We start from the raw sequence: 14,440 nt of genomic DNA, 5'->3' as shown, positions 1-14,440 counted from the left end.
ACCTATGTTAGTATATTTTTATAGTATGAAGTAATGCTTACTGAGTATTTGACTCACTTAGTATAAGGGTGTGAGAGTGGAAGGAAGTGTGCATACTTAGTAGGTCGATCTACCACAACCAAGATGACTGAAAATCCCCTGGAGATAGGTAAGGAGTCGATGAAGTCAATAGAGATATTTGTCTAACTTTTAGTAGGTATGGGCAAGGATTCTAGTAGGCCAGCAAGGTGAACATTCTTTGTTTTACACTATTGGCAAGTAGGACACTCCTTAATGTAGGCCTTCATATGCTTCTTCATTCCAAGCTAGTAGAAATCAGCCTTAGCCTTGGAGAGAGTCTTCTGATAACCCGCATGTCCCTCATAAGGACTATCATGCGTATAGTACAAAACTTGCTGCTTAAAGGGTGAATTTTTTGACAAATAAATTCTTCCATTTTTAAGTAGCAACCCATTCATCACTGAAAATCCTTTATCCCCAAGCTGCCCCTGCTGCTATTTTTGACAAACCTTAGCCAACTCTAGATCTGTCTTGTAAGAAGTCCAAAGGTTTTGTAACCACATAGGATCTAAAATTGTGATTCCTGATAGAGAACACCCATCTTCCATCTCAAGATTCCTGGATCGAGCATCTACTGCTCTATTTTCTCTTCCCCTTTTATATTCAATTGAAAAATCATGCCCGAGCAGCTTACTTATCCACTTTTGATGAGTAGGAGTGCCAATTTTCTATTCCAACAGGAACTTCAAACTCTGTTGGTCTGTCCTCACCACAAATCACCTACCCAAAACATATGGCCTCCACTTTTTTACAGCAAACACCAGAGCCATTAACTCATTCTCGTAGGTAGAAAGATCTAGGGCTATTCCCTTCAAAGCATGGCTAAGATAAGCCAAAGGTTTGCCCCCTTACATTAAGACATCTCCAATACCCACCCTTGAAACATCACACTTGATTAGGAAGGGTTTAGTAAAATCAGGTAAGGCCAACACTGGGGTTTGGTAACTACATTTTTAGCTCATCGAAGGCCCTTGAAGCTGTTGTTGCCCATTGAAAACAATTATTTTTTAACAAGGCAGGGAGGGGGGCAACAATAAGCCCATAATGCTAGATGAATTTTCTGTAGTATCCATTAAGTCCTAGAAAACCTCTCAAGGACTTAAGGGAGTTAGGTAAAGGTCATTTCAACATGGCTTGAATTTTAGAGGGGTCAGTTTTTACCCCTTCAACCAATACTAGGTGCCCCAGATACTCAATCTCGCGGTACCCAAACTTGCACTTACTTTTCTTGGCAAACAAGGTGTGTGCTGCCAATGTTTCCAGCACAACAGTGAGATGGGACAAGTGTTCCTCTGGAGTTTTACTGTAGATTAGGATATCTTCAAGAAAGACAATTACAAATTTTCTTAAATAAGGCTAGAATATCTCGTTCATGAGCCCCTGGAATGTGACAGGGGCATTAGTCAACCCAAACGATATTACTAGGAATTCATAGTGCATATGATGAGTCATAAATGCTATCTTGGGTATATCCTCCTCTCTAACCCGTATTTGGTGGTAACCCGACCTCAAATTCATTTTCGAAAAAATAGTAGCCCCATGTAATTCATCAAGAAGCTCGTCTATGACAGGAATGAGGAATTTATCCTTCATTGTCTCCTTGTTCAAGGCTCGATAATCGATACACATTCTCCACCCTACATCAGCCTTCCTCACTAACAACATGGGTGAGGAAAAAGGAGATTGGCTCAATCTAATCACCCTAGCTGTTAACAACTCACTGACTATTTTTTCAATCTTGGATTTTTTATAAAAGGGGTATCTATAGGGGTGGACTGAAATAGGGGTCGTGCCTTCTTTCATAATAATGTGATGATCATGGCTTTTTTTTGGAGGCAGCCCTTTACGCTCTTCAAAAACTTTATTCTCAATAATATTTTCCCCACAGCTGGTGACACTTGGATCTCATCTTCAACCCATCTTACTTCAGAGATGTGGAGAAGCATTGCCCTACTCTCCACCTTTGTTAATTGAGAGAGTGCATTCCCATCAACTAACTCAGAATTATTAGAATTTAACCCCTTGAGCATGATTGTTCTTTCTTCCCTAGTGAATGACATCGTGAGGCCACGAAGTCCCATAAAACAATGGTGGAATCAAGGAAATTGTGAGTGATACCCGTATCCACCAAGACAACCGCTGATTAACCTTCAACCTTCCCCACTATCCTCATTGTTCTCAGGTTTGGGGAACCCACAATGGCAAGAATCGAGATCTCAGGAGTCTCACTTACTATTCTAGGTGTAATTTCCTTTTCTTTCCCCAGTTCTAACTCTTCACCTTCATCTTCCCCTGCCTCAACTTCACAAGAAAAATCAATTCCTTCCACGTCATACAGGCTAGCCCTCTTACACCCGTGGATGTCCATTTCTCCTCACAATAATAACATAGGCCATTTTCTCTCATATGGGAATAGGGCGCTCCTTCCTAACACTTCCAGGAAAAGACCCTAAGCCTCCACTACTAGTCCATGAACCTGTTGGGGCTGAATCAAACTAATTCACTGGTCTATTACCTTTTCTGGAGTTGTTAATGTATTTTTCTTGGGTTTTTGCTAATCCAAAGGCAAAGTTGAGGGTGTGAGGTTTAAGCATCTTTATGGGCAGTCTAATTTCATTTTTAAACCCATTAAGGAAGCAACTAAGCTTATAACCTTCAGATAAATCCCTAAGACGATTAGAGAGTACCTCTAATTGAGTCATGTATGCTACCACTATTGTTGTCTGCCATAGCCTAGTAATGGCTTCCATGGGGTCATCATGTTAGGAGCTCCCAAATCTGGTTTGTAGTGCTTGAACAAGTGAGTCCCTGTTGAGCAAACTGCCCAATTCTTTAGCCTCTTGAAACCAACTATTATTTTATTCAATTTTCATCTTATCTCAATTCATTTTCTAAACCAGACTTTGAGTTATGGTAGATGAGGAGGGAGGTGCGTGGAACCAAGCTCGGAGACACTTTGGATAGGAGTAATGATACATGTATAACATTTTTACAATTTTTTATATGATCATATTTTAAAATGAGGTATTTATATAAAGTGACGTTACTTTTATATATTGCTCAACTAAAATATTTCTCATTTAAAATATAATTATATAAAAAAAATTATTAAAAGAGTTATATATCTATAGTTATTTTTTTAGACATTTACATTTTGCTTTTAGGAAAAATAAATAAATTAAATTGACAATGCGTGGGACCAATATGACATGCGACTTTTTTGTAGAATTTCTCAATATTTTGGAAAAAATGTTAAATGCAATCAGTGTGCGTAACTGTGGGGGACCGGTGCCCACGTGAAAAATGAAACGCACCGTTTCGTCCTGAAGAGAACCCCCTCCCTTCAACTTCCCTCGAACTCTCCCTCCCTTCGTCTTCCCACCTCTTCCTTCTCACGAAGCGCTACCTCTCTATTTCCAGTACCATCGTTCCACCATCGTCTATTTTAGTTTTTTTTTTTTAATATATCAGCTGACGTGGCAAAGACAATTCCCCTCGGTTATGAACTGCTACTGTACCTATAAGAACTGATCTTTTGGAATGGAAACTTTGGTTCATTCAGAAGCTTCTGCCTCCAAGTAGTAGGTAGCGAGTCTAGTAATACTATGACCTAGATAAAGATTCTCTCTCTTCAATTTGATCAACTCTGAGAAATAAATATTCTAATATTCTCTCCATTTAATCCTCGAATTGAATGATTTAGTATAAATATATAAATATAATATTAAATTTCTAATGAGATTTATAGTATTTAAACATATTAAATAGAAGATCCATGCTAAAGTGTTGAGACCGAAAGCTAGAGAGAGAGGCTCTCCCATCTCTCTAAAAGAAAACCTCCCGAAACTAGGCTCCTCTTTCTTTTCAGTTTTTCTTCCTTTCCTTTTGTTTTTTTCTTAGTTTTTGTTTTTCAGTCGGAATAAGAGGGAGAAGTAAGATTCGAGCTTCTCCTGTGGCCATCGCCCCACCGGGGGAATCCTCACCTGCCGATCTCACAGGCGACCGGATTGGGCACCAATTGGAGCGGTGCATTGCACCCACACACAGGTCAAAGGGAGTGCATGCCCACATGCCACCACGATTTTTATTCTGTTGATGCCACATGTGGCAGCTCATGGTCCAACGACTCTGGCACCTTCAAGATCGACCGATCAACTTCCTCCCAGGGTGGCGCATGTCCATCAAGCACCACCACAGTCTACGTTTTCCTCTGTTTTTTGGTTTTTTCTATAATGTGTTTTTGTGTCTGTATTTTAGTTTTTGCTTGTGTTAAAAAATAATTGAAATAGGCTTTTGAACTTTTGTTTATAGCGGTGTTTGGTTCCTCCATCCTCCTAGTGTGTTGTTCACTTCTCCTCATTTGGAAGATGGAGTTTTGATGTGAGTTATTTATTCCTCTGTTTTATACAGAAAATGATACTCTCAGAGTTTCTTGAAGTTTAGACAATTTCCGTCGCAAAGATTTTTGTGTACGGAAAAACTTACAACAGATGATAGTTTGGCATGAAACTTGTGTCACATATGTAACTTCCTTTATGGAATGAAATGAAGTCTATTTTTCATAGTATATATATATATATATATATAAGTATTGAATAAATACAATAGGGTCTATATTCACTAATATTCTATTCATATGGAATGATTTTATTTATGGATTCAGAAAACTATTGGAAAAAGAAAGAAATAAAAGAAATTGATATTCTCTAATACTGGAAAAAAAATGATATTTACAATTCTAGAATGTACAAGTTTCGCGTACTCCTTTTGAAAAAAATAGTTAAATTTGGGATCTAAATAAAAAAATAAAAAAAAATCTTTTAATGGTGGACTCCACTTTTTGTTAAAAAAAAAAAGGTGCACGAAACTTGTGTATTTCATGACTATATATAACAATATTTTTTTTTTTTTATCAAATGATACGAAAAACATGCTTACTCTAGGTCATATTGAAGATAAATTCTTTTAAAAGATACAATTTAATGCATAGAGTAGGGATTGGCAATAAGAGGTATTTCTAATTAATTAATTATTAGTCATGAAATAGTTGTGAGAATTACGACTAGATCACATAGTTTTTACCAAATAACCTATAGAATAATATCAAGGCTTGGTACATTCCTTTGGCAGTGATTTTGAGCTGGCAATCTTGCCCGTTCTAAGCCCACCTTCTTTCTTTAGCCTTGTGCTTCTTTCCTTGAAAGTGTTCCCTCAGACATCTCTCATTTGTGGTACTAATATGACACAGGGCACAACTCCACACCTTCTTGGGGCCCTTCTTCAAACCAATTATTGGGAGCTCACTAGGGCCTCCTACTGATGGTTTCACTGCTTTCTCCTCTGCTCCAGAAAGATTTGGTTCGGGCTTGGCCTGCAAGGAACTCATGTCCATACTAATAATTGATATATATAATGTCAATAGATATGCACGACTTATTGTAACTTTCAAAACTAATACACGAAATAAGATGAGACTTAGGTTTTCCTTGTGCCTTTATAACTGTGAAAATATAGTTACAAAACCCATAAGATTAATAATTTGGATCTTGTATCTTCAACAAAGACAATAAGTCAAGAAAATAGCAACCCTTAAAACATAAGGTTAAAAGCAAGTTCATCATTGCAACTAAACCACACTTATTTAAGGTTGCTTGGTTTTGAGAATGTTGGTTTTGATAGTTATAGAAACAAATCATAACTCAAGGACCATTGAGAAAGCCGAGGAATTATATCAGAAATAATTCATAACTAAGATTCTCTTAATTTTCGTTATAGTTCAAGTTATTGACTGAATTTGTAGATCATATGACTTCAACGACTATGATTTCTATTATCATTGGAGGGACATATTCATCCCTCATTTGATTAGGCCCAGCGTATGGCTAATAAGGCCCACAGCCCAAATGTTGCAAGCTTACCAACTGAGAAGGAAGCTGAAGGAACCCGGCACCTCATTCACACGAGCACTCTTCTACTCGGGTGACTCAAGAAAAACCTCAAAAAAGCTACATATTCTAAAGCTTTAAATCCCAATCTTAAATATAACTAGAATATGTATAATTAGGTTATAATTTTATGCTTTATAATATGTATAATATCTTGTATATGATCTGTGTGCTTGGATTTTTGCCTATTCTTTTGATTAATAAAAATTTTATTTATTGATAAAAAATATGTATAATATATATAGTATATATATAAACAACTTATAATCCATTTCGCCTTGGTTTGGTTTGGGATGAGAAAAGCAAGAACCTAGAATCGAATCGATTTTTTTTTATCAGTAAACAACATTTTATTGATCATAAGAATAAGTGAAGGCCTTGGGCTTGGAGCATTTTCCACTTGAATTACTCAAGGTGCGCTTATCGGAAACTTCTTGTCGAGAGCCTGTGCACCCCTAGAATTAGTTGGGACGCTATTGTCAGACACCCGGTGCCAATAAAAAATAAATAAATAAACAAAGGCATTTCCTTCTTTTGAGATAGGAGTGCATATTGTGACCCATTTTACCAAGTGAAACTTAAACTCATCATTCATCCCACAATAAGAAGTCTTGCCGAAGTTTCTCTAGGCGCTGAGCCACCTTGGTGGGAAGCGAGAATAATGATAAGAAGTAGGTCAACAAGTTAGAAAGAGTAACCTAATATTTTGGGAGATGTCTCGGGTTTCAAGATTAACCTAAATAAGTCTGAAATTGTACATGTGGGTGTCGTATGCAATATTTCAGATTTGGCTAATATTTTGGTAATCTTCCCTTGGGTGCATCTCATAAATCTGTTTCAATATGAGATTGGATGATTGAGAAGATCACAAGAAGGTTGGCTGGATGGAAAAAGTTATATTTGTCCAAAGAGGGAAAAATTACTTTGATAAAGAGTACATTGTCTAATCTTCCTACGTATTTTCTTTCACTTTCTCCTTTGCCGGTTGGGGTTGATCAAAAAATTGGAAAAATTTATCGTAATTTCTTATAGGGAGGAATAAGAGAGGAAAATAAGTTTCATTTGGTTAGTTTTTTTATTATTGGCACCAGTTGTCCAGGAACATTGTCCCGACTAATCCCGGGATTGCACAGGCCCTCGACAAGAAGTTTCCCGCAAAAGTTTCATTTGGTTAGTTGGAACAAGGTTTGCCAACCAATTTCTTGTGGACATTGAGGGTGAGAAATTTGGAGTTGTTTAAAAACGAACTCCTTGGAAAATGGCTTTGGAGATATCATGAAGAGAGAGATGCTTTATGGAAGAATGTTGTTATTGTTAAATATGGGAGTGGATGGGGAGATTGGTGTTCTAATGAAGTTAGAGGAGCGTATGGGGTGAGTTTATAGATGTTTATTAGGAAAGGTTGGGGGTAGTTTTCTAAACATATTAAATTTAAGGTAGGGAAAGAGAAGATGATTCTCTTTTAACATGACATTTGGTGTCAGGAATCAGCTCTTAAATCAGATTTTTAATCTCTTTACAGGATTGCAAGGTATAAAAATGTTGTTGTGGCATATTATCTTCAATGTACGAATAATAATAATATTCTATGGAATGTTGACTTTATTAGATATGCAAATGACTAGGAAGTGAATGTTGTTTCAAATTTTTTGGGAAGAATTTACAATTCAAAAATGATGCAGGGAAGAGAGGACATACTACCATGGGACCAACCTGAAAATTTTAGGTTTTCAGTCAATTCTTGTTATAAGGTGCTAAATTGTCATTATGCCTGCGTATTCTCCTGGAAAAGCATTTGGAGGGTGAAGATACCTACTAAGGTGGCGTTCTTCAGTTGGGTGGTTGCTCAGGGAAAGTATTGACCATAGATAACTTTAGAAAACATGGTTTGTGTATAGCTGATTGGTGTGTCATGTTCAGGAAGGATGGTAGATCTGTAAATCATCTTTTTTTACATTGCAAGGAGGCTAAGAGGTTGTTTTGATAGTGAGATGAGATGAGATAGTTTTATAACAAAGTTTAAAGTAAAATAAAATATTATTAGAATATTATTTTTAAATATTATTATTATTTTGGGATTTGAAAATATTGAATTGTGGTAGTCCAAAAGAAAAATGGCTCCCATATCCATACACAAGCCAAAACTGTGTTTTTTTCCCAGTAAAACCAGCCAAAATATGTAAATACAGATTGCATGTAAATATCTTTATCACTAAGGAAAAACAACCTCTTCAAAAGAGATAGGCTATTGGTAATTGACTCAGACATGAGTGTTTCCGGTTGGTTCGTTCAGAAGGGATCTCATCCCACACATGACAATTTTTTAATCTATGAAGGTTACACTGAAAACACTCCCATTTTAATTGTTTTCCTAAGCACTAGAGTTTTGAGAACAAATATGTTGAAGGTGGTAACAGAATAGGTATAAGACCAATGCTTGAGTTTGAGCAAGCTTATAGCAATAAGAGTAATGCTACGGATCAGCCCCTGTTCACGGCTGATCCGTAGCACACGTGACGTGTCTACTCTTTTTTTTATGCAAAATGCATCACTCAGATTCATCTACCCCTCTCTCTCTCATCAGCTCGACGGAAGCCTCCACCCGATTCTCCTTCAGCTCAGCTTAGCTCGACGTCGCCGTGCGCCACCCAACCTCATCGCCACCACCGGCAACTCCCCCTCACGTCGACGACCAAACCAGCCGCCACCGATCTCTCCCAGTGCAGCCCTTTCTCTCTCCCTTGCAGTAACCCAACCGATTTCACCCATTTCTCTCCCCTTGTGCTGACGTATGCTGCCACCCACCGCACCCCACCACCTAACACTGGTGCTCTCGCAACAAACCTCCCTCTCCCTCTCCCTCTCGTCACACATGCAAGCTACCCGGTGACCCTCGGGATCCCGACAACCCTATCCTGCGTCGATTCTAGCCCCATTGAACAACTCCCCTGACCATCGCGACTCCTCCCCGAGCTCCTCCGAGCCAGCCAAACCCTCCCCCTCTCTCTCTCTCTCTCTCTCTCTCTCTCTCTCTCTCTCTCTCTGTCTCGCCCTCCCCCTCTCTCCCTCTCTCCCCCTCTCATCCATAAGCTTTCTCTCTCTCATCAACTCTCTCTCAAAGCCCGTCCGGTACTATTTTGAATTTGGGCAGTGGGGGTGGGGGGGAGGATGGGCGAGAGGGGAGGAGAGAGAGGAATTTCAAAAATGAAATGTGTGAAATGAGAGGGAAGTGGGTTTTGTTGTGAGGGTATTTTTGTCATTTTACTATAGTGTATTTTGGATGATCCCAAATAGGAGTTGATGCCAATATTATTTTATAGCAATAAATATAATATGTACAACGAATAGTCACCATGTCATACAAAGCTGACTTTGGCAAAGTCGCCCAAGTGGCACTAAACCTAAAAGCAATTCAAAACCGAATATAGACTTAAGATGGCATGCATCCCAATTATGATAATAGACTCCATAAACAGAAACTAAAAGCTCCATTAAATAATAGATTTTCAAATTTATAGCACAATGGTATCAAAATTCTATGAAAGCACCATAAGATCAATCAACTATTTGACACCATAAATTAACAGCAAAGTGATGAACGATTGGTAACTGACCAGTAAGATTAACTTACCTTGTTAATCTCTGATGGAGGCTTGATATCGAGCTTCATAGCTTCTGTTGATAGTGACGTTGGAAACATATCAAACCTGCTACCATGAATAGGAAATGCCCTCCCGTCAGATGGGTACGTCGGTGGCAGCCTCGAGTCGAACCGCATTGTCAATAGCTCCTCCAATGACAAGCCCGTGGTCGTGTGCCTCCGCATGGCCATCTCTCGCTCAACCATCAGCTCTCTCCTCACTTCCGCTTCGAGCACCCTGCGCCGAGCGATTTTAGCCGCGATTATCTCTTCTCTGATCTGCTCCTTCATCAATAATTCCTCAGATGACAACCGTTTGGATAGGGCTGAGCACCGACCCTTTCGGAGTCGGAGGGCCCAACCTCCGACTCCGACTCCGACTTTGTCGGAGGTCGAATCCGACCTCCGACTCCGACTCCGCACGTACAGAATCCGACTCCGACTCCGCTCCGACAAGTCGGAGCGGAGTTGGAGCGGAGTCGGATTTTTTCATTTCAAAATTCCTCACTTGGTTTACACGTAAAATTATGGAGATCATTTTGTTATGTATTAAACTATAATGCCAAATCTGGAAATAAACATAGAAAAAATCAACATTACCAAAAACAGAGACATGGGTTTAGACTTTGGGTAACCTACCGAATCTTCAATGGGCAGTGATTGATCTATGATCGAATTCGAGGGACGGTGTTCCGTGTTTGCACAGCTGCAATACACCTCAAGAGGCCATCGACGGTGACGACGGGTCACGGACTCGCGGGACCTAGGGTTTCAAGGGAAACTGCGAGAGAGGCTACGCCGACGCGAGAGAGGGGCTGCGCAAGAGGAGCTGCGAGAGATTGAGAGAGGAGCTGCGCGAGGGAGGGGCTGCGAGCCTGCGAGAGGGAGGGGACTCAGGGGAAGGCTGCAGGCCTGCGACGTGTGCGAGACGGAGAGAGCGGAGGGCTAGATTGAAGATGAAGACGGAAGAAATAAGAATTGAAGATGAAAGAGGGGGAAATGCCGAAATGGAACTCCGAACTGATTAATTAACAAGTATAAACGGCGCCGTATTGTACTATACAATACTAATCTATTTTATATATTATATATATATATATAAATGAAGATTCACAACAAAATTATATGATATATATTATTATATATGAATATTAAATAAATGCAACATATATGCAATATTAGTAATACACTAATATACTTGCTATATATATTAAATCTCTAATCTCTTATACTTGATATATATATTAATATATTAAATCTCTAATCTCTTATACTTGATATATATATATATATATATATTAATATATATAAATATTAGTTATACACTAATAGTATTAGTATATTAGTATTAGTATTAATATTAGTTATACTAATAGTTATATTAGTATTAGTTATTATTAATAATATATATTATACTAACAATGATATTAATACTATATATAGTTACAGTGATTAGTATAACTATATTAGTATTAGTTATAGTGATTTAGTATAACTATATAATATATTAGTATAAGTTATAGTGGTTTAATATAGTTATAATACTATAAGTTATAACTATAGTCTATATTAGTATTACTATTAGTTATAGTGATTAGCATAATTATATATTAGTATTTGCTATAGTGATTTTAATTTAGTATAACTATATAATAGTATTAGTATAAATATTATACTAACTATATCACTAATAGTATTAGTACACTAATGTCTAAAGACTAATACTAGTATATCACTATAGTTAATAATTTAATAGTACCCTATAGTAATATAACTATATTAGTATAAGTTATAGTGATTTAATATAGTTATAATACTATAAGTTATAACTATAGTCTATATAATAGTATTAGTATATATATTATACTAACTATATCACTGATTGTATTAGTACACTAATGTATAATACTAGTATATCACTATACTAAATATATAGTAATATAGTATTAGTAATTAATACTATAGTGATTTGTATAGTAATTTATATATAGGCTTAAAGTGGTTTACTAATTTATATATAGTAATTAATATTATTAGTAATTTATATGAATAATACTTTAGTTATTATACATTAGTATTATATGTTATTATAAATTTATAGATTAGTGTTTATTCATTAGTATTACAATATTACATGTTGATGTTATTATGCATCTTAGTGTTTATAGTATATTATAGTCATATACTAAACTATTATTAGTCAATTTAGTCTATATATTATAGTATAAATATATTATTTAACTAGTATATTATTGAGTTTAACTAACTATATAAGATATAGTTGTATAAAATTTAAATAATTAATATATAGAAAAACACATCTTTTTATAAAAAATGTATAAAATCGGAGGCAGAGGCGGAGTCAGAGGGACACGTCGGAGGCGGAGGCGGAGGCGGAGGCGGAGGCGGAGGCGGAGTCGGAGGCGGAGGATCGGAGTCGGATCGGAGCGGAGTCGGAGTCGGATCATCAGTGAATCCGAATCCGACTCCGATTCCGACTTTCAAGAGGAAAAAACCTCCGACTCCGAATCCGACAAGTCGGAGTCGGAGCGGAGCCGGAGCGGAGTCGGATTCGGAGTCGGATTGTCGGATTTTTGCTCAGCCCTACGTTTGGATGTGAGCCTCCGCGTGGTTATCTCTCGCTCCATCATCACCTCCTTTCTCACCTCCTCTTCAAGCACCCTACGTCGAGCGATCTCATTTACTATTATATCTTCTCTGATTCGCTCCTTCTCAAGCTCCTGCTAGATTGGTTCTCGAACTTCATTCGGGTTTTGCATTTGCTCCTGGCTTGGTTGCCAATCAGCAGTTGAAAGGTCAACTGATAATATAGGGTTTACTCAAAATTCAGTGATAAAAGAGATTTAAGAGAATGAGCGGAATTAAAGAAATTCATAGGCCTAACTTATCTCATAAAACCAGTTCTAAAAGAGATGATTGTTCATTCCTTATAAACATGTACAAGACATTGTCCACATGCAATGTATGTGGGATTATTCCTCAACACCCTCCTTCATGTGCAGGCCAATATTTTTTTTTGTCCTTGTCATGGGATAAATAGTGTGGATCATCATTCGCCCTTTGGCAGGCTTTGATATCATTAAGAAATTCATGGGTCTAACTCATCTTATAAAATCTGTCCTACAGGATATGATTGTTCATTCCTTATGATATGATTGTTCATTCCTTATAAACATATCCAAGACCTTGTCCACAGGCAATGTGAGATTATTCTTCAACATGAATATTTGGGTCTTGAGAGAAAGTAAGAAAAGAAATGGAAATTTACAATCTTTAAAGCTCTGAATTTCAGTAAATGAACCCCATCCAATTTAGCTATGTGTACTAGTGCTTTCTAAGACATAAGATTCAGAAAGTTTTCTTTCTTTTCTTGGGCTTTCTCATAAATTGTTACCAACCCAATATGCAGAATTACTCTTGAAAACCGACTTATAATGAAATAGTATCTAGTGGTTTATAAACCATCAATCAATCTCATATTTAGTTGATGTGAGATCGTAACAACCCGATGCTCATATGGGCTGGTTGTGCACTATGTCTTTCCTAACCCCGAACGAATACTGTCATGCCAGCATCACCTCCCAATTAGGTAGAACTCACTTTTGAAAATCAGCTTACAAAATAAAGATGCCTAGGACTTTAAAAGCCATCAATCAATCTCATACTTAATCGACGGAGATCATTACATAAATCAAGGGTATTGTAAAAGCTGTTCTTTTTACGAAAAGTCTTTCCACTTGAAAAAACAGCAGAAAAAAATAAAGTTAAAAATTAAAAATTGCGAAAGATTTTACTTTCTTATATATCTTTTCTCCCCTTTTCTCAGCAACCAAAAGAAGACCATAGGATAGAGATAGAGGAACGATGTGTTTTAACAGACCTCTCGATGCTTCGTCGGTGAAGTAGCTGGGGCTGGAAGAAGAGGATGGATATAATGGCTGTCGGTCATCAACGGCTCGAAACTTGAATTCCATGGAATTGCAGAAAAAGAACCGCAGAGGGAGGCAGAGGATGTGAGATCTTGTATGAGTTTCAGGTCTGGATTAGATGGAGTCGAAGATCGAGTGTGAAAAGGACGATGATGCGCGTGGATTAGATCTGAAGTAACACTGGGTAGATGTTAAAAGTATCAAGAAAAGAACAAGACTGATGGAAAATAGAAATTGAAAAACAGAGAACTTGCAGAGAAAGCTTCAATCAACGAAAATAGTTGAATCGATTCTTGATGTTCTGTCTATTCCACTTCTCAGAATACAACTTATATAGCCACATTGTAAACATCACTGCATTAATAAAAGAAGAACTTTCAAGATAAGCTAATTAACATTATAATCTAAGCATCAACTTTAATATATAATATCTTGTATGAGTTTCGGGTCTGGCTATGTCCCGCGGAAGGATTGGTTGAGAGTCGAAGATGGAGTGTGAAAAGGACGCGACGTTGATGACGCGCGTGGATTAGATCTGAAGTAACACAGAGTAGATGTTAAAAGTATCAAGAAAAGAACAAGACCAAGGAAAAGGAAAGAAAGGTTCTTGGAAACTCTTATTCGAAACTCTTATTCCATTATTCGAGACAATTCCAACTTCCCCTTCCCGCGTCCCTGCTATACCTACTGTAATACAAAACACCTTCAGGTCCTTCCTAAAGAAGATGATCTAAACGCACCGTTTAATCCCATCTCTCCCGTTACACATAGAACGCACCTATCACTTACGAATTCCACACAAATCGCACCGTATCAATTAATGAAACTCCCCGTTTAGTCTCCTC

General features: G+C 37.5%; 1 protein-coding gene across 1 annotated transcript; it reads right to left on the bottom strand.

The window, feature by feature from the left end:
* Window positions 1-5,125: 5,125 nt before the first annotated feature.
* LOC108993160 lies at window positions 5,126-9,956 on the bottom strand. The gene is made up of 2 exons (XM_018967948.2): window positions 9,637-9,956; window positions 5,126-5,431 (listed from the first exon to the last, which is right to left on the bottom strand). The coding sequence occupies exons 1-2, from the start codon at window positions 9,934-9,936 to the stop codon at window positions 5,219-5,221; spliced, it is 513 nt and encodes a 170-aa protein (XP_018823493.1). The 5' UTR covers window positions 9,937-9,956; the 3' UTR covers window positions 5,126-5,218.
* Window positions 9,957-14,440: the final 4,484 nt, after the last annotated feature.

The sequence above is a fragment of the Juglans regia genome, chromosome 15 (genome assembly GCF_001411555.2).
Source record: "Juglans regia cultivar Chandler chromosome 15, Walnut 2.0, whole genome shotgun sequence".
In the NCBI taxonomy this organism is placed as follows: domain Eukaryota; kingdom Viridiplantae; phylum Streptophyta; class Magnoliopsida; order Fagales; family Juglandaceae; genus Juglans; species Juglans regia.
This window is presented reverse-complemented; position numbering and strand designations above follow the sequence as displayed.